Source organism: Phyllostomus discolor, chromosome 4, assembly GCF_004126475.2.
Source record: "Phyllostomus discolor isolate MPI-MPIP mPhyDis1 chromosome 4, mPhyDis1.pri.v3, whole genome shotgun sequence".
Lineage (NCBI taxonomy): Eukaryota > Metazoa > Chordata > Mammalia > Chiroptera > Phyllostomidae > Phyllostomus > Phyllostomus discolor.
Genome location: NC_040906.2, coordinates 114,959,773 through 114,979,249, shown reverse-complemented (window position 1 = coordinate 114,979,249; position 19,477 = coordinate 114,959,773). Strand labels below are relative to the sequence as shown.

General features: G+C 49.5%; 2 protein-coding genes across 4 annotated transcripts in view; one reads left to right on the top strand and one right to left on the bottom strand.

The window, feature by feature from the left end:
* The window catches only part of CCND3 (cyclin D3), a 91,199-nt gene extending 81,588 nt beyond the window's left edge, over window positions 1-9,611 (top strand). The window contains exons 1-5 of one of the 3 annotated variants that reach the window (XM_028508935.2): window positions 2,511-2,886; window positions 3,774-3,989; window positions 6,804-6,963; window positions 7,459-7,595; window positions 8,084-9,611. In XM_028508935.2, the coding sequence (XP_028364736.1) occupies window positions 2,689-2,886; window positions 3,774-3,989; window positions 6,804-6,963; window positions 7,459-7,595; window positions 8,084-8,251 (879 nt within the window). In that variant the 5' untranslated portion in view covers window positions 2,511-2,688 and the 3' untranslated portion in view covers window positions 8,252-9,611. Of the gene's footprint in view, window positions 1-2,510; window positions 2,887-3,773; window positions 3,990-6,803; window positions 6,964-7,458; window positions 7,596-8,083 lie in introns of those variants that run through there. The other 2 variants (XM_028508938.2, XM_036025050.1) reach the window with 2 other exon arrangements.
* Window positions 9,612-10,216: 605 nt separating this feature from the next.
* On the bottom strand, window positions 10,217-19,449 carry BYSL (bystin like). The gene is made up of 7 exons (XM_028510537.2): window positions 19,120-19,449; window positions 15,848-16,010; window positions 13,541-13,679; window positions 13,080-13,213; window positions 12,337-12,497; window positions 12,063-12,165; window positions 10,217-11,592 (listed from the first exon to the last, which is right to left on the bottom strand). The coding sequence occupies exons 1-7, from the start codon at window positions 19,382-19,384 to the stop codon at window positions 11,247-11,249; spliced, it is 1,311 nt and encodes a 436-aa protein (XP_028366338.1). The 5' UTR covers window positions 19,385-19,449; the 3' UTR covers window positions 10,217-11,246.
* Window positions 19,450-19,477: the final 28 nt, after the last annotated feature.

The window sequence follows — 19,477 nt, the reverse complement described above, 5'->3', positions numbered from 1 at the left end:
GTCCTGGGAACATAATATACAACACAGGGATGATAGTTGACAGTTTTGTATTATATATTTGAAAGGTGCTAAAAGAGATCTTAAAAATTCTTATCAGAAAAAAAATTATAATTATGTAATGGATGTTAACTAAATTTATTGCAGTAATGATTTTGCAATATATACATATATTAAATCATGTTGTACACCTTAAACTAATACAATTGATACATATGGCAATTATACTTCAATAAAACTGGAAAACATTTTTAAAATGGTGATTTACTTTTTCATCAAGGATACACAACCTTATAACCTGAACAGTGCTACTCAGTAATTCTGAAAGTAAAGAAGTACCTTCCTTCAGGGCAGATCTGGTTCCTGGTTATGTACTTATTTCAAAAGCTACCTGTTTTAGTTCTCCCGTACCCTAAAAACCTCTTACACTTCAACATCTTTATCTCCCCATAACTTCATATCTATGCTCTGTAATGTTAAATATGTAGTTCTCTTTAATATAAGAGTGCAGTGTCATGATTAATGAACAGCTCGTATTTGTACTCTAGAAGGTAGGAGCAGAGGGTTCACACGATTGGATGGGTGCGTGGCACACGTGCTGGGATAACAGAAGCTCTTGAATTGAAAACAAATACATGTATATTTTATTACTGATAAACTACACTTCATTTTTCCAGTTGGCAGAGGGTTTTTTAAAAAAATGTAGATACCTAATGTCTGTTCTTCCCAACTTCTCAGCAGGGAAATTAGAATGAGATTTATGGGAGGGAGTTTGGGAAAGATGGGAGAAAGGTGAAAGGGATTAAGAAGCACAAATGGCCAATCATAAAAGTCATCACAGGGATATAAAGTACAGCACAGGGAATATAATCAATGATACTGTAATAACTGTGGTGTCAGATGGGTAATACAGACTTATGGAGGGGTTCACTTCAAATTCTACTTCTAAAAATTCACTTCTAGAGATAATTGTGAGTGTACACAAAAATATTTCACACTATTTTTCTTACAAGGAAGATCTAGAAATGGATTAAATTTCCAACAGTACATGTTTGATAAAATGCCTGCCTTTAATGGCATATTATGTAGCCATTGAAAATAATGTAGAATATTTAATGACATGGAAATGTGCTAACTATAATTTTTTTAAGTGGGGAAAAAACTTACAAAACAGTTTTTAATCATCTCATTTTAAAAAATACAACAATTTTAGAAAAATATTTACATTTTAAAGCGTTATCTCTGGATGGTCAAAGTGCAAGTAGTTATTTTCCCTTTTTTGTGTGTGGTTTAATCTCTATTTTCAAAGTCCTCTACAATGCAAATGAATATTTCCAGGATATTAGAACTACAGTAAAATTTATTATGTAAAAAAGAACAACTCATTGAGAAAATGTTTCACACAGAACTTGCCTCTTCTAGACAATGTTGTTTCTCCAGTAACTCATTTCCTTAGTGTCCTTTCCCTTAGGAGGACCTCTGGAAAGGCAGGAATTCCCCAAGGCCACCTCCCACTGGGAGCATTATGGAGGCCTGTGGTCTGCCTCGGTCATGTGGAATCCAGCTTGGGGGAAACTACAAAGTAATCCAAAGTTTGGGAGGTAGAAGAAATGGCAGTTGGTAGATTTTATAGAGTCTGAGGAAGAAACTCCTTCAGAGAGGATCTAGTTTCTCCGCCCACGTTTTCCTCAAACAGAAGCTAAGGCCAACTTTCAGGGCTTGTCCAAGGACACTCAGCAGACTTAATGACAAGGTGAGGCCTTGAAACCATGGCCTTTCCGTCCTGTTGTATTCCTGTAATGTGCTGAATCCGACCAGGCCTTCTCACACTTGAATGTGCACAGGAATCAGCGGGGGTCTTGTTGAAATGCAGATTTTGATCCCGCAGGTCAGGCAGAGGCCTATGAGTCTGCATTTCTAAACAGCTCCGAGGCCGTGCAGATGGTGCGGCCTTTGGAATCACGGCACCGGTGCAGTAGCAATGGGGTTCTAATGGTAGAGAGCAGATTCTGGAGCCAGACCTCCGGCTTCCCAGTCCTACTTCTGCCGCAGACTAGTGATTGTTAGTATGCTTCAGTTTCCTTATCTGCAAAATAAGTGTAATGCCTAAGTCATTGAGTTTTTGTGGATTTAATAAGTTATTGCACAGTAAGTGCTTAGAACAGAACTAGTTATTTTATTAGTTTTTATATTCCCTAGAGCAAGCAGAGGGTGAAGCAGTGTTTCACCAATGAATGAATAACCTTTGGAGAAAAGTTTTTTCCTGGGCCACTAATATCAGAGAAGCAAGATGAGAGGGCTCATTGGTGGGGAAGAGGTCTACTTCCAAGAAAGCTCTCTCCGCCGGGTGGTCTGAAGGGCGCAGGGCAACCGGAAGCCGGCAGGCCCGCGCTCTGGCGACCAATGCGGCCGCTGGGGTAGAGGGGGTGGGGCGCCCGCCAGCCCTTTCCGTCTGGAGCGCAGCGGTTCCGCCCCTTGGAACGTGTGACGTTAGAGCATTCCACCGTTGCTACATCGTCGCGAGGGGCCGGGCGCCTGTCAGGGAAGCGGCGCGCGCTGGCGCAGGCGGGCCGGGGTTCCACCGCGCAGTGCCAGCACGAGCAGCAAGCCCGCACCCCGCGCTTCCCGGCCCGCCGCCTGCGTTCTGGCTCGCGAGCCCACACTTAGGTCCTTCCCGTGCGCTGTCGAAGTATGGAGCTGCTGTGCTGTGAGGGCACCCGGCATGCGCCCCGGGCCGGGCCGGACCCGCGGCTGTTGGGGGACCAGCGTGTCCTGCAGAGCTTGCTCCGTCTGGAGGAGCGCTACGTGCCCGGCGCCTCTTACTTCCAGTGCGTGCAGAGGGAGATCAAGCCTCACATGCGGAAGATGCTGGCGTACTGGATGCTGGAGGTACAGCCTGGACTTGTCTCCCCTCCCCCGCCGGCCCTGCGTCCTCGGCTCCGGACATCCCAGGGCCGCCCTTTTGGGACATCCTGGTCTCAACAACAATCAGCGAGATGCTTCAGTTGCCCAAACCCCTGGGCCTGACCTTTCTTCCACTCGGCACCCTAGCCAGCCGCCTCTGTCCCTTTTTCTTTTCCTTCCCCAACCCCAACTTTGACTGCCAGTGGTTTGGCACCCTAACTAATCCTTTCTTCCGGCCAGAAAAGCGGGACAGGGTCCACCTTATTCCCTCCGGCTTCTCTGGCGTCTCCTCCCTCCCTTTCCCGCCCCGTCTTCTTAGGAGAGTGCGCCTGGAAAACCCTGGGCTCCGCCGCCCCCACCCCCGCCCGGAGCTGGTTCTTGTGTCTGTCGCGGGGTTCTGGCGGGGATAGGCGGTGGGGGTGGCGCGCGCGCTGTTCCGGCGGTCAGGGAAATGAAAAGTGCGGGAGGCAGCGGCAGGAGTCTCCACCCTTCCTTTTGGGTCTGTGCGTGGGTGATGGTAATGGGGGTAAGGTCTCAGCTCCTTGGCTACCGTGGGTGACTCTTGAACATCACCATGGGGGAGGGGAGTCTCAGTTTTGAGTCCTTAAGTAAGGCAGCCTCTGGCTTACCCCCCACCCCCACCCCGTGGAGGAGGGAAGGAAGCAACACTGAGGAAGTGGGGGGGGGGCGTCACCTTGGGGAAAGCGCATCCTCCGTCTTAGTCCTTGTCATTGTAAGCACATTCCCCCCCTTCCTATTTCCCCCCTTCCCGCCCTACTTCCCTTCAGCGACCCTCCTTTCACCTTTAGTGTTGCTGTGCTTCCCAAGCCCCTGCCCAGAAGTGACTGTGTGTCCTCCCCCCCACCCCCCAGGTATGTGAGGAGCAGCGCTGTGAGGAGGAAGTCTTCCCGCTGGCCATGAACTACCTGGATCGCTACCTGTCCTGTGTCCCCACCCCCAAGGCGCAGTTGCAGCTCCTGGGGGCAGTCTGCATGCTGCTGGCCTCCAAGTTGCGTGAGACTACTCCACTGACCATCGAAAAATTGTGCATCTACACCGACCACGCTGTCTCTCCCCGCCAGATGCGGGTGCGTGCATAACTCCCCCACCCCCAACACATACAGCTCCTTACCTACTGAGGAAAAGGAAAGCTAAGACCTCAGGCTTTCTGCCTGAGGGCTCAGGACCAAAGAGACTATATATTTGGACAAAAGATGGGATGGTGTGGTGTGAGGGTGGAGTTGTCTCCACCCTAGCCCAGGCTTAAGCTGCCAGCAGGAACTAACTCCCCTTCTCCTGACCTCCAGGGGGTGCCACTCCTTGGTCTTTCCCCCAGATAGCAACAAGTCAAACTGCATGTCTACACTCACTAATACTTTGCCTCTGGGTTTACACAACCATCATGAGTTATTTATTGGCAGCAGCAGGACATGCCTGCACACCCCCACTGGAGTGGGTGAGTGGAATGTGCTTTCATGTGGGGGAGGGGGACTGCTTTGGGTGAGTCTTTATTCCAGTGTGGACTTTGTGATTGAAAAGCCTCCCAGAGCAGATTAAAGCCCAGCCCCAATTGCTCTGAGGAAGGGCCAAGGAGTTCCATTCATCCCACCTTATTTCCTTCCTCTTATATCCCAGAAGAGACTGTGCCTTCCTAATCCTCATTCTGAGGAACTTCAGCAGCTGCTTCAGGCCTGGTGGAATCCTCTCTCCCTTTTCCTTAGCCAAAGGCCAGAGCTGAGGGACAGACAGGGAGCTGAGCTGCAGCTGCTTCCGATGTGATAATGATGCCCCCTCCCCTGGCCCGCCCACTCCGACCAAGGTCTTTCATAACCCTGTGGGGAGCTGCTGTCACTCCTGTGGTTTGGGAAGTGGCTCCCTGGGCCTCTTGCTGGGAACTTGGGGTGGGTTCTTCCGAGGTAGGGCAGGAAAGTCACCGGTTCTCTTTTCCCAAAGCCTGGAGAGGAGGTGGGGGAGCAGCTTGGATCTGGAAGAGGTTATTTAGGATGTGCAGATCACCTCCTGAGGGGCCTGTGGGAGAGGGTGGGTGAGTGGGCACCTTCCTCAACCTTGCTCTGCACTGGCAAGTCTTCTGACCCTGAGAGGAGTCTCTGGGCCCCATCTCCCGGAGAGGAGGGCAGCATGCAGGCTGCTGTGATTGGCTGGCCGGGAAGCCAGGGTACTGGGGCCCCCGACTGCTGCTTGTCCAGGAACAGGATTCCTCTTCCTGCCAAGTAGCTCTCAGAGATGGGAGTAGGAGGCCAGAGTTGGGAATCTGGGAGGCCCTACAGCTCTTTGTGATGAATCTGGTAGTTCTGGCAAGTCTGAAGGTGGAGATGGTTTCCAGGGCCAGCAAGCAAGATGTTTTCAGAGGGCTTTGGGCTGGAAGGTACAAGGGGACTTCATTTTTTGTGAAAAGATTGGATGGTATGTGTGCCTTTGTGTGAGGGAAGTTTTTCAGAACAACAAAAAGTTTTCTTTCCCCCACTCCCTCTGCCTGAGCTGGGGGCGGTGCGTGCAGATGGCTTCCTAGAAGGTCACAATCGAAAGGGACCTCAGAGAACTTCGTCCAAATCCTTGTGAGGCAGGGAGGGATGAGGCCTAGAGAAGGAGGGAAGGGTCCTGCTCAGCAGGAAGGGTGGGGAAGAATCTGGGTCTCCTGGCTAGCCCAGGTGGCCTTAAAGGCTTCAGGAAGCTGCCAGCCACAGTAACGAATCCCTCCTAGGGTCTGCCAAACTAGGGCTGAGATTCTCAGAGGTTGCCTGGATACAGGGTAGGGTGGCTACCTTCCTTCACATAGGACCCCATGCCTCCATGCAGGGCGAATCCCACTCCAAGTTGCCTTCCAGGCAGTAACCTTTCTGTTCACTTCTGGGTTAGGAGTTCAGCCCCTGAGAAAAGCAACAGGAGTAGAATGCTAGCTTTTCTGCTCAACTTATTTTGGCTCCAGGCCAGGCTCTTTTCTGTGGGGCCCTGTGAGAGGCTTAGGGCTGATTTGGGAGGATGACACTGAGGCGGGGCCTGGGAGAGGTTGGGTGGGGTTGCCATTTCTGCGTTAGCAAGGGGTCAAGCCCATGAGTTCCTTCCTGAGATAAAACAATGAAGAAATCTCCATGTATGCAACTCAAAAATGGGGCCACAGCTGAGAACCCCAGACGTGTGGATTGGGGTGGGGCTCTAAGACTCCCCCTGGAACCCAGCAGGGGTGTGCATGCTTGGGCAGGTGGAGATAGGGTTTGGTCTCAGGGATCATCCAGGTCCATCTTGTTTCACTTGGCCTCCACATCTGAGACTCAAATGGCACTAGGCACTATGGTGCCAGCTAAAGGGGGTGGAGTGGGGTGCTGTATCTCAGGACCCAACCCTCATGTCCCACCAAGGGGATGTGGGCTGGGTTGGGCAACCTCCCCTTTGAGGAACCTCAGGGCTGGTTCAGTGGCTCATGCTCACTCCAGTTTCTTCAGGAGGTGTAGACTTGACTGGGATGCAGAGCTGGGGGAGAGGCTAGTGGTGATTTTCCCTTTTATAAATCCTTGGAGTGTCAAGTTCACGGAGATGTTGGTATATTTGTTGCTGCAGTCTTCTCTTTCAGTCCTGGCTTGGAGAAGTGCCCAGAGCCCTGGATGAAGTCAGGAGAAGGCCTGTATTGGCCCCCAAAAGAACCAGATAGGATTAAAAATTCACATACAGCATGTAGTCTGGCACCTACATGCCAGTAACTGACGAATAGATGCTTAAAGCAAAGTCCCAGCTTTTCTCTGCCCTGGACTCCCCCAATGCACAGGGCCAGCCTCTAAACCCAGAAGCAGAACAGGGGTCTTGACCTTCAAGTTTGATGGGCTTCCTTCTGCTTTACCACCTTCCCATCTTAAGCCACTGACCCCACCTTCTTCTCCAACCTTCAGGACTGGGAGGTGCTGGTCCTGGGGAAGCTCAAGTGGGACCTGGCTGCCGTGATTGCCCATGATTTCCTGGCCCTGATTCTGCACCGGCTCTCTCTGCCCAGTGATCGACAGGCCTTGGTCAAAAAGCATGCTCAGACCTTTTTGGCCCTCTGTGCCACAGGTAATATCTCTAGGTACATTTTTGCCAAATCAGGAAAATCAAGACTGAAGGGTCAGAGATAACTAGGAGATTCTGGTTTACGTGCCTTTCAGAATTTGTGAAAATTATATCCCCTCTGAACCCCCATTTCAATACAGAAAAGTAGGACACTATCAGAGCTGTATGGGATCTTAGAGACCCAAGCACATATGTAAGTAGGGACTCTGAGGGCTGGAGAGAACTCAGGTCCCTTGACCCTAGCTTTGTTCCCACGCCAGGGACTCATTCACTCTCTGGTTCCTGGCCAGTATCACTTAAGGACTACCCCAGACTTGACCTGTACAGTCTGCTGTTCACCCTGACACGCTAGGAGAGGACCTTTCCCACCTTTCTTCCTGGCCCCTGGGAGTCTTACGCTCCTCACTGCAGGCATTTTCCATAATGCCCCCTGCTCTATTTATGCTGGCTGTTAGTCTTGATGTTCTTGTCTCACAGTTCCCTCTCCTTCTTTCCAAGATTACACCTTTGCCATGTACCCACCATCCATGATCGCCACAGGCAGCATTGGGGCTGCAGTGCAAGGCCTGGGTGCCTGCTCCATATCCGGAGATGAGCTCACGGAGCTGCTGGCAGGGATCACAGGCACTGAAGTGGTAAGTGCTGGGCAGCTGGGAGGCAGCCTAACTTCACAAAGCATCGCTATTCCCTGAGCCTCCAGCAGAGGGAGGCATCCATTTCAACCTGATCCACATTCCTGGTTTCACGTGGCCTGCCCTTGGGGCTTCTTTGGCCTTTATCTCCTGCCTTGGTGTGGACAGCAAGTAGTCTTGGGCCAGCTGAAGGGCGGGCACCATTCCTGCCGAATGGTGTGCAGGAGTGGGGGTGGGGGTTTGGTGTCAGATGCAGGGCTGCTCTCACACTCGCTTGCCACATCCTCTTGCCAGTTTCTGAGAATTGAAGGCTGATTCCTGGGGCTGGGCTGTGGCCTAACTCCCCAGACCTCCCAGTGCATTGGGAGGTGTCCGTCCGCAGCACTTGCTGCCATATGCTATGGTGGGGAGGGAAGTGGACCTTTAGCTCCAAGGGGACCTTCCTCCCTTTCACCCAGCAGTCCCTTCTCACAGTTCCCCTTTGTTCCCAGGACTGCCTTCGGGCCTGTCAGGAGCAGATTGAAGCTGCACTCAGGGAGAGCCTCAGGGAAGCCGCCCAGACCTCCCCCAGCCCAGCACCCAAAGCCCCCAGGGGCTCTGGCAGCCAGGGGCCCAGCCAGACCAGCACTCCCACAGAAGTCACAGCCATCCATCTGTAGCCCTGGAGAGGCCCCCTCTAGTGGCCACTGACAGCAGAGGAGGGGACATGGCCACCCCCCCCCTCCCTGCCTGCCAAGAATGGACGACTGAAGCCTGGGGGGGCTCCTTCCTGTTTTCCTTTTGCTAAATAGAGGGGCAGGTCCTACCTATTCCTGCAGTGTGCACTAAGGGGCCCCGGCCAGCCACATCTGGATGGCCAGTCAGGCCCCTCTCTCCTGCCTCTGACCAGCTCAGCTCCTTCCCTGGCTGCGGGTGGGTCAGGCTGGTCAGGCAAAATTGAAGTACGTGAAATATATGTATCAGCATTCCTTTTTGAGGCCCCTTATCTTAGGGGTTCTCATGTTCTCCAAAATACCCTGGTGCCTTATAAAGGTGCTGCACCTTCTAGAATTACATTTGGATTGGGGTCTTTCTGAAGAAATTTCCAATATTCTGAGAGACACAGTCTGGACAGCTCTTCTCAACACACTTTGGAGATCCCTGCATCCAAGCTAACAGCTGCTCCTAGAGGGAGGGGTGCAGGCCTCTGCCAGAGGTTCAAGAATCAACCAATTCCTCCTTGCTTTGCTTTCTGCTCAGCTTCTCCTATGTGATGGGGGAGGGGTGTCAGTGCTGAAGGAAGAGGTTGTTTTAATTTATTGCATTGAATACAGCTGTTAAGAGTGTGGTGGGGCCCATTTTCCCCACAAGAGGTGGTAATCCAATCCTGGTGGTTGCTGCATCCTTCCCCTCTACTAAAGGATCTTTGCAACCGAGGAGCTGCTACAGCCTGGGGAGGCATCAGGCCCTCTCCTTTTGGCCCTCTGCCCCATCCTTCAGCAGGGGAGGAAGCAGGGATGACCCGGAGGTGACCGAGCGCCCTGTCTGAGGAGAGGCAAGCCCTGTTGACACAGGTCTTTAATAAAGATTGTGGTATAACATTGGCCTTGGCTTCTTGGATTGGATGGTGGTGTGGGTAAAGGTCCATTTGTAAACTGCATCAGATATAGTGAGCAGCAATCAGTGGCCTCAAACAGGGTTGAGGCTGTTCTGTAAGGGGCCAGAGAATAAATATTTTAGGTTTGTGAGCCATATTGTTTGCCCCGCATATAGTCAACTTTGCTTTATAATGGAACATGTACATTCCTAAATCAATGCACTATGCAAAACTAATAAAACCCACAGGACTTGATGTATGGGCTTAAGGTAAAACACTGAAGGAAGTTTTTTTAAAACAGCTTTTATACACTGAAGAAACACTGGGTTGGCCAAAAAGTTTTTTTTTTTTTTTTTGGTAAGATGGCTAGTAGTGCTTAGTCATCTTCCACTTCATTTGAAACTTTTGTTACTGTATTGTGACAGCTGTTGTATCAGTGTGCACTTAAAAACATCAAATTGGTAAATTTTGGGGTGGAAGAAAATTAGCAACATTTTCAGCATATGCTTTATCATTTCAAGAAAGGTAAAAATGCAACTGGAAGGCAAAAGAAGATTTGAGCAGTGTATGGGGAAGGTGCTGTGACTGATCAAACATGTCAAAAATAGTCTGTGAAGTTTGGTGCTGGAGATTTCTCACTGGATGATGCTCCATGGTCAGGTACACCAGTTAAAGTTGATAGTGATCAAATTGAGGCATTAAACGATGACAATCAACATTATACCACATGAGAGATAGCTTACATACTCAAAATAGCCAAATCAAAGTTATTGGTGAAAATGAAAAATGTGTCTTTTATTTTCCGGAGAAAACTAAACGGACTTTTTGGCCAACCCAATACAATAAACAGGCCTGTGTCTTCAAAAAGACCTGAAGAAAGCTCATGGAAAGAGATCGGAAGGATGTGGAAGGTGGGTTTTAACACCAGATGTGGGTGTGACTCCCAACCCACGCCTTGGAGATGCATGTACTTTATGTATCTGGTTTGGTTCAGCTGGGTGTGGTTTTCTGATTTCACGTGTTTCTCAAGGACAAAACTGCAAATAAATAAATGAGATTATCTGCCTTATGAGATCATATTGTCCCCAAATACATGAATTCAGCTGGGAAAAATTCATTTTTCAAAGGCCAAGGTTCCAGGATTGCATCTGCTACTGTGGCATGAGAACAGCCATAGAAGACATGTAAACAGATGGCAGTGGCTGTGTTCCAGTAAAACTACGGGCAGTGAAATTTGAATTTCATGTGATTCTCACCTGTCACAAAATAGTTTAAAAAAATTTCCACCCACTAAAAAATATGAAAACCAGTCTTAGTTCATAAGCCATAAGACCTAAGTTTGCCAATCTCTGGTCTAACGTTCCTAGCCGTCAAGAAAAGTTAGGAAGTGAACTTGTCTGGTGGTGGCCCAAACCTGGGCACAACCAGTATTCTCTGATCTGTCTGGCCCTTGTATTTCCACTCTCCTCTAGCTCTTTCATCCACAGCTGAGACACCATCTTTTGAACCACCTCCTGGTTGCTGGCATTCTCCCAAAGCAGCCTGCACTGGGGAGAGGCAGACACTGTGCCCCCCGGGAGCTCTTGCTGGGTACAGCCTGGAGCAGCAAGACTGCAGAGTAGGGATGGGAAGGGATTCATGCATAAACTGGGTGAGAAGGCACTCCTAGACAGGAACCCGAAGAGTAATTCCTTCCTCCAGATAAAGAGGGAAAGCAGAAAGATCTCTGCTAATCACATTAAAACACAGAAGCTCAATAAATACCGCCTTTTTATCCACATCCCAGTGATGTGACACAACAGCCTGAGAGAGAAAAGTACTTACTCCAAGCCCCAGCAGGGCAGTATGTGGAATCTCAAAGAGGTTCCAGAACTGAGCAGGAACGATGGCCTAGAATGGAAAAAGGAGCCAGCTAGAAGCTGTCCTCCCTGTCAGGTACTGGGAGTCACAGATGCCCATGAGCCGTCACTGCCCAAAACTGAGCCTTCAGCTGTAAAGGCTCAGTGTCTCTGTTAGTCACCAAACAGGGATCCTGGTGTCCTCCCACGCCCCTCAGACCAGGATGAGTGACTGTTTCCTCAGTCCATGGTGATGGGAACATCTTCCACATCTCGAGGTACCGCACTCTGAAGCTCACGCCTGATCTCAGGGGACAGCTGTGGGTGGGGCTGCAGCCGGAGCAGCTCCAGGAGGGCCTCCTTCTGCTCTGTGGCCAGGTCTGCCTTATAGCGCTGGGCCAAAGTCAGGAGGCACTGGTGCCAGAGCACTGGCAGTTCGCGCTTCTCTGTCCGGAATCGCAAGAAGTGGAAGACCAGGGCGTCCAGCACCCGGTAGGGCAGTGCGTACTTCTTATCCAGCAGCAGTCGCAAGAAGATGCTGTTGGCACCGCTGTATTCCATCTCGGCAATTTTCAGCATGGCCGCGCTGGCAGAAAGGTGCGGTCAGGTTAGTGATGGGGAAATGTTGGGAAAGAGGCTCTCCTTCTCCCTCTCTGTGCTTTTTCCCTCTTCTCCTCTGCTGGCCCTTAAAACTCCTAAGAACACCAGCTCAGGCCTTCCTCTCAGCTATGCAGTCTTGATCATCCTCCCTGCACTCCAGTTATCTCTATGCTGATGCGTCACAAATCCTCACACCTCTGGCTCAGACTGCTTGTCAGTATTCTACTACAGTATGCCCAAATATCTCAACATTTCCACCCCTGGCCTATTGTCTTCCCATATTCTCTATTCATTAATTCAACTGTTTACTGAGCACCTACCATGTGCCAGGCACGGGGCCCTATTCTTGTGGGATTTACAATCTAGTGGGGTAATGGCACACTTACTGGCTTCAATAAGCCACAAATGCAGGGCTATCATTAGCTCCTTCTCCACTCTGTTCCCCACCAACACTACCTGGAATGCAGCACGGGGATGGAGCATTTGGTGATGATGCTACCCACGATGATGGCTTCCCGGAGGGTACAGGTGCCCGACTCACACAGTGGGATCAGGATCCCTGGGGAAGGTCAGAGGGGCAGTCACTTGGAGCCCAAGGTGAGAAAAGGGAGGTACAGCAGGAAGCACCCCTGCCTACCACAGAGACAGCCGTCCTTCCAAGTCGACCTCAGTGCTCTCACCTGCAGGAACTCCAGCCCCTCCCTTTCCTAACTGCTTCCTGGGTTCTCACCTTTAAACCAGGCTCCAGGTTTGAACAGGGCCTTCTTGAGTGCCATGTAGAGGTGGAAATTCAGTCGTTTGTACTCAGCAATGTCATCCCGTACCCGGGGGAGCAGGACAAGGTTGAAGAAGCGCTGGGCCATGCGTTCCTTCAGGTTAGAGGCGAAAATCCTAGTTTTTGGGGGGAAGAGGGGGGAGCAGTAGGGAGATCCCAGGTCACTTGATGGTCTGGAGCTGGCCCTTTAACTCTCACTGTAAATGGTGTATGCAAGATATTTGAGGGGTCTGTGCAAGTGTGTGAGCTGTGTGCATGCCACACTCACTTCAGATCGGAGAGAACAGGAGAGGCTACAAGAGGTATCCAAACAGGGGAACACTGAGAGCTGAAACACCCCCAAACCGATGATTATTCATCTATGCACCTTCCTCTCCCCATTGTGGCTCTTCTCTACCCTTCAAGGGACCTGAGCACACCTGGGGAGCCACAGGCTTCTGAGGTCAGCCTGACATCCAGGGTTGTAGCCCTGTAGTTACAAACCTCTTCCCTAGAAACTCATCACAGGAGAGTCTCAATAGGGTCTTGGCCCCAAAACATGAAACAAGAAAAGCTGAAAAATGGTGATATAAATAAGCACAACAGAGAGCTCTGAGGCAAAGTTAAAATGTAATGACAAAGGGAAGGAAAGCCTGTACTTTCCACGCCCCAGCCCTTACCTAGAGACATAAGGCCATTCTAACCCCCATCTACTCTACCTTGTGGCTTGGTACATGGCAGCAGCAGTCCACGCCTCGGGCTCTGTGACGTAGAGGATCTGCTCCCAGTTGGAGAGCGCAGGGATGATCTTAAATGCCTTGGGCAGCTTCCCACTGCGGTACTTAGATAACACCTGGGGGTGAGCGAGTAAAACCATCATTGCTGTTAACATATACTTGTGTACTGCTTGCCAGGTGCTTGTCACATATTCATTCACTCAATCCTCACAGCCACCATATAAGAGATGCTATTACCATCCTCACTCTCCAGACAGAGAAACAGAAACCAGAGAGTTAAGAAACTTGCCCATAGCCCCCAAGTCACTGAGTGGAACAGCAGGACTCTGAAGCCATACAACTTAAGACTGTTCTCGGCTGCCAGGCCTTCTGTGTATGACGTGTGAGCATCCAAAATCTTAGGAGGGAACCCACAGCCCCTGTGAGGGTATTCCAGCTCTCACCTCCCGGACTCCTCTGTAGACCTCCAGGACCCGGGGATCCAGCTGGGGCACAGGGAAGCCCGTTGCCTCGGACATGACTGTCTCAACTTCCGTCTGCTTCTCAGTCAGCTTCTCCATGATGATGTCAGCCAGGGTGCGCCTAAGGGTAAGGGGGTGTAGAGGGAAAGGGAGGGAAGTGGGTGGGAGTGCTGCAGTCACAGTCCGGGAAGCTCTAGACACCACGCACAGTCCCTTATGAGCTCCAACGAACCTGTCATCTTACTAGGATTGACCTTAGTTCCCCTCTGGGCCTGTCCACCCACCACAGGATCGCTGCAGAGCACAAATGACCTGAAAGTCATTCAGCCTAGGACAAAGTGGACAGTTGTGTGGAGATTAAGAACCTGGGCTCTGGAGCCAGTCTGCCTGGGCTTAAATCCTGGCCTTTCCACTGCTGTATGACCCAGACTATGTATGACCTGGGGCATGCTATTTTGCCTCTCTATGCTTCAGTTTCCTCATCTGTCAGAGTAATAATAACTGTACCTAGCTCATAAAGTCAACATTAGAAGTCAATGAATTATTGCTTGTACATAAATGTGTAATGAGTGTTGCCTGTTTCAGACACACTCCTCATAGGTTGGCAACATGCTGAGGTCTCTCCCACCACAGAACCCTGGTCTGTCCTCTCATCTCCGAGTGCCACTCATCTTAGTTATACACTAAGATTCCAAGTAGCTAGGTTCATTTAGAAAAAGACCAGAGCACAAACTTCCCACCATTTTACTAAAATCTATGCAAGTAGTTCCAAGATTAATATTATTTTTCTTAGCCTCCTTGAAAAGTATATCAAACATAATTTTTATTGTGATGATTCAGAATTCTCATTACACTAGCTTTGGTATAAGAATGGCTTCTTCAGAAGCTGCTAAAGTATACTTTAAACAGCTCCTGTTTTCTGAGGGTTGTCTCAAGGCCAGACACTGAGTACAGGACTTCCCAGATGTTATCTTATACAGTCTGTGCAACACTTGGGTGAGGTGGCGTTCCCTTATTCGACATGGGAACAGGCAGTCAGGTGAGTAACTCCCCCAAAGTCTCAGCGAGCTCTGCTCGGGGGAGTCAAACCCTGGCTGTTCAGGTTCTTCAGAGCACACTGCCTCGTGCTGCCAAACCCGATGGCCTCTGGCCTCTGTTCACATGGGTCTAGGCCTGCTTTCTAAAGATGCCAGTGGCATTTCTCAGGACTGCCAGGAGTTCCGGTTTCTGTAGCTTTACTCTTCTGTTCACTGCAAGCTGGAAAACCATTCTGCCAAGCTTGTCAGAGGAGCTGTTAACATGGAGTTATAAGGCAGTGAGAGGCTCTCTGGTGGGACAAGCACACAAGCCCCAGCACACACTGTGTGACGTCTCTTCAGTTGCTGGGCGTCAGTTTGGGAAAGGAACTCATTTCTTCATTCTGTGCTTTCAAATAAACTACCACAGACCGTATCATTCAGCCTCCCCTTCTTTTCACTGTCTTAATAGCAACGAGAGATGCATTAACCCAAAACAGCATAGAGAAGCAAGACCGATGTCATGCTAATATCACAGGGTCAGAATGAAATGGTTGGGGGCCTTTATCCCAGACTCCCCTCACCTGGACTAAAATCCACATGCTTAGGAGTTTGACCACAGGAGCTTAAATGCTTGCATGTGTTAGAGCTGGCATTTATTATGGATGGGAATGAATTAGTGGTTCTACCTGGGGGTGAATTTGCCCCCTAGGAGACATCTACCAATTCCTGAGACATGTTTGGTTATCACAAATGGGGGGAAGGTCACTACTGGTGCCCAGTGGGTAGAGGTCAGGGATGTTGCCAAATATCCTACATCACATAGGACAGTCTCCACAAAAAAGACGTATCTAGTCCAAAATGCCAACAGTGCTAAGGCTGAAAAATCCTGAATAAAATGAAGCTTAGGGTATGAAAGACGTTTAGCTAAGGAAACTGAGGTCACGAGTAGGAAAACTGAGCATGCCAAGAGCAAATGGGATGGGACACGTCTCCCCAGAAACATAAAAAGGTCGGGCAGCTGTTTCCCTAGGTAATCCGAGCAGCTCCAGAACGGTGGGCAGAGTGGATGCAGATGTTCTGAGTCCGAGTCATTCTCACTCAGAATGGCCCTTTGAGGATGGCTCAATGTTACCGAGGTGGTTCCCCACAACCAGCCATGATCAGGCCGTTCCCGAAGGGAGGAAATCAAAACTCTGCTGGGGCATATGCTTCCCTGTGGCAAGTTGCTATCAGGACCCATACCCCAAATTCCAGGCCATGCCAACACTACCTGGCAGGAGGGTTTTTATTCATGAACATCTCAATGGCACGCTCATCCTCGGGGTCCACGACCACCTCTGCATGGTGGCCCACCCCTGTCATTGTGGCAGCCTTCTCCAGGGTGGGCCACTCTTCATCCTCATCATCTGATCCATCTTGTGGCACTCCTGGACCTAGAGGAGGGGAGATAAACTGGATGAGCGAGGCAGGTGGTGAGTGAGGGATTTAGAGGTCAATGTAACCATCTACATGGAGAGTATAAGCCTCACATGTGCTTGTAACAGACACAGGTGTATGCAGTGAAGCAGTGGTGCACACGCTACCTTCCTGCACCAGGGGCTTACAAGCCTGCTTAAGAAAATGTACATATATGAAAAAATGAGACAGCGGTGCCAATACATCGTAGTTAACACACTATAGTCAGTGATGTCGCACGAACTGTTCTAAGCACTGTATATAACCCTTACTACCCCAAGAAGTATGTCCTATTATTATGCCCAGTTTCAGATGGAAAACACTAAAACACAGATAGTTAGGTAATTTACCTATGACAGGTAGTCTGGATCTAGACTGTGCATTCTTCATCTGCATTCTACACACACGGTAGGGCTTGATTATATGCCGAATGAATGGTAGAGATAGTGTATACCATAGGCACTTAGAAGTGCAGAGGCTGGTGAGGCTCCCAGTGGGGAGCATGGGAGCAGGTGGAACATGTTCCAAACCTGGGTTACAACACTGGCAAATGGGCTTGGTTACAGACAGGCTGCAGCGAGAAATAAGGCTGGATGAGTAAAAAGCCAAACTGTGGAAGGCCTTGAGGTTAGTCAGTACAGGTCAGATTTCAGTGGGCCAACTGAATAGCTGAATAACTGATTACTAGAAGGATCCAGCTGGCTGGGCATCTGGTATGGGACGCAGTACTCCAATCAGGGAGATAAAATGCTGCATTTGAACAGGTCATTAACAGAGGGAGCGTGTGAGGAAAGCTAAATGAGGGGGATGGGGACGCACACGATGCAGATGTTTTGTCTCCAAATCTATACTTGTAGGTAGATGTCCCTTCACTCCAGACTGTCTCCAGCTGTCACCTGTACAGCCACCCTTGCAGGACCCATGGGCACTTTAAACTTCACCTATCATCAACCGAATTCACTCTTTTTCTCCCAGGTCTATATTACTCACTGTACTCACTATGTTCTACATCTAAAGACCTGGCACAGCCACCAACTCAATGACATGCCAGAACCAGGAAGGCAGGCCTGTGTCATCTCCTGCCCTCACCCCAACATCCAATTAATTACCAAGTCCTATTCAATTCTACCTCATAGAATATCTTTCAAATCCTTCCCAGTTCTGTCCAACCCTAGGTCAGCATCTTCTCTTGCCTGGATTAATTCAGTAATCCCCTAACTGGTCTCCCTATTCTCCAATAGTTTTCCATTGTCTTAATGATAGCTTTAAATCCTGGGAACAGCCTCCAAGGCTTTTGCAGATTTGGCTTCTACACACCTCACCATCATTCATTAATCCATTCATCACACAATCCATTCGGCAAACATTAAGTGCCTACTATATATGAGACACTGTTCTGGGTGCTAGAAATATTTAAATGAACCAGAGAAACAAAACCTTTTGCCCTGTAGAGCTTATATTCTAGCAGGAGAAGACAGACGATATAACACGTAAAAGGTTCAAAGACAAGCACTATGACAAAAGCAAGAGGGCAGAGTAGAGAAGCCAGGACTGTGGAGACAGCAGTGGGGGTGTTGCAATTTTTAATGAAGCGGTCAGGGAAGCCTCTCTGAGGTGAAGAAATGAGGGAGCATGCCTACAGGTGCACAAGGACAGAAGGAGAAATCAGGGCCAAGGCCCTAACTTGCCCTGTTTAAGCTTATAAGTGGGGAGTGAAAAGGGGGACGCAGAAGTGGCACCGGCAATGGAAATTGATCACATAGAGCTTTGCAAACCATTGTACTCCTCTAGCTGTTGAGTTGAGAGCGGGCTGTAGGGATTATGGGACATTAATGAGGAGGCTACTGCAATAATCCAGGTGAGAGAGAGAGAGAAATCATGGTAGCTTCAAGAGGATGGTGTTCCAAGGTAGTGAAAAGTCTGATTCTGGATACATTTTGAAGGGAGAGTCAACAGGGTTTCCCAACAGATCAGATGTGGAATTAGAGAGAGAAGTCCAAGGCTTTAGTCTTAAGCAAATGGAAAGATACCATGCTATTAACTGAGATGAGGAAGATGGAGGGGCAGATTTGGTGAGGTCTATTTTGGACATGTTATGTTTGAAATGTCTATTAGACTTCAAGCTGGAGATGCCAAATTGGCAACAGAAGAATCTAGGTTTCATGAAAGAAATCCAGGCCAGAATATAAAGGTGTGAGCAGTCACCAAATAGGTGGTATTTGAACCATAGAACTGATGACATCACCAGAGTAGTGAGTGAAGAGGTCCAAAAACTGAACCCTCTGGCTCTTCACTAAGAGGCTGGGGATCAAAGGGGATCCAGCAAAGGATACTGAGAGGTGAGAAAGTAGTAACACAGGAACGTGATACTACTTCTCAGAAGAAGCCGAGTAAAGATACTTAGCCAGGAAGCCAATATTCCACTCTGAGCAAAATATCTGAGATACGAAATAGGGAGGTCGACACTCCCACCCTAATAAGAAAATGTTGATGATCTTTTACTTACTTTTTCTCCCTCTTTGGCCCCTAAACAATATTTCTGCTCAGAGCACTCCCCACTCGTTTTTCAGGTCTCAGCACAAAGGATATGCTATCTGGGGAGCCTGACCCCCAAGATCAATGCTATTGTTATCAGAAGAAACTATACTTTACCGTGGGATGTATTATTCTCATTGTCTATTGTCTACTTTCTCCTGGGCTAGACTGTAAAATCCTGATGTCAGCCACATATCTACCTTGTCTACTTATCCAAACCTTCTAAGCTCCCTAGCACAGTACCAAGTACTAGCAGACATCCGTAAGTATTCATAAAACAAATGCATAAATACTAGGAGAACTGAGTGGCGTGGGCAATCTCTTCTGGTTGGACTAACTTCAGCGGTACTTCGAAGACAAGGCCTAAACCTAGCAGTGGGAGTGGAGGGCGCTGACTATCCCAAATCGGCTCCAGGGCTGGGTCTCCCATTCCATTACCTTCGTAAGAAAGTACTATCACCCACTCTTTTTTATTCCAAGCTATTCCCCTGTCCGACACCATTCCATCCTCATCTAACCTCCTTTTTCCTCGGACCCATCCCCGCCACTCACCCAGCCGCGTGATGCGCTCCCGGGGCGCCGCGGGCTTGCCCCCAGTCCCATGCTCGGCCTCGAGCTCCTCCTGCTGCTGCCGCGCTTGCTGCAAAATCCGTCGGGTCAACCGGGGCCCTACATACTCTTCCTCTTCTTCGGTTCCGCGACCCCGCCGCTTCTCCCGAGCCCCTAGCCGCACCGCGTCCCCAGCCAGAATCTGCTCGGCAAGAGGCGCGTGTTTTTCCTGAACCCCCACCCCGCGGACCGCCTTGAATTTGGGCATTTTTCTCGAAAAAGCTGCCCAGACAGTTCACACGTGGACACAGACAAGAAGTTCTCAGTACGCTTGCGCGGTGAACCCTCAGCTCCCAAGAGT

Bases quoted from the DNA above. Each gene is read 5' to 3' on its own strand.
- BYSL (XM_028510537.2), bottom strand. From the start codon at position 19,384: ATGCCCAAATTCAAGGCGGTCCGCGGGGTGGGGGTTCAGGAAAAACAC. The intron at 13,214-13,540 runs GTGAGAGCTGGA...GCTCACCCCCAG, and splicing joins TCTACAGAGGAGTCCGGGAG to GTGTTATCTAAGTACCGCAG. The intron at 12,498-13,079 runs GTAGAGTAGATG...CCCAAAAACTAG, and splicing joins GCCATGTACCAAGCCACAAG to GATTTTCGCCTCTAACCTGA.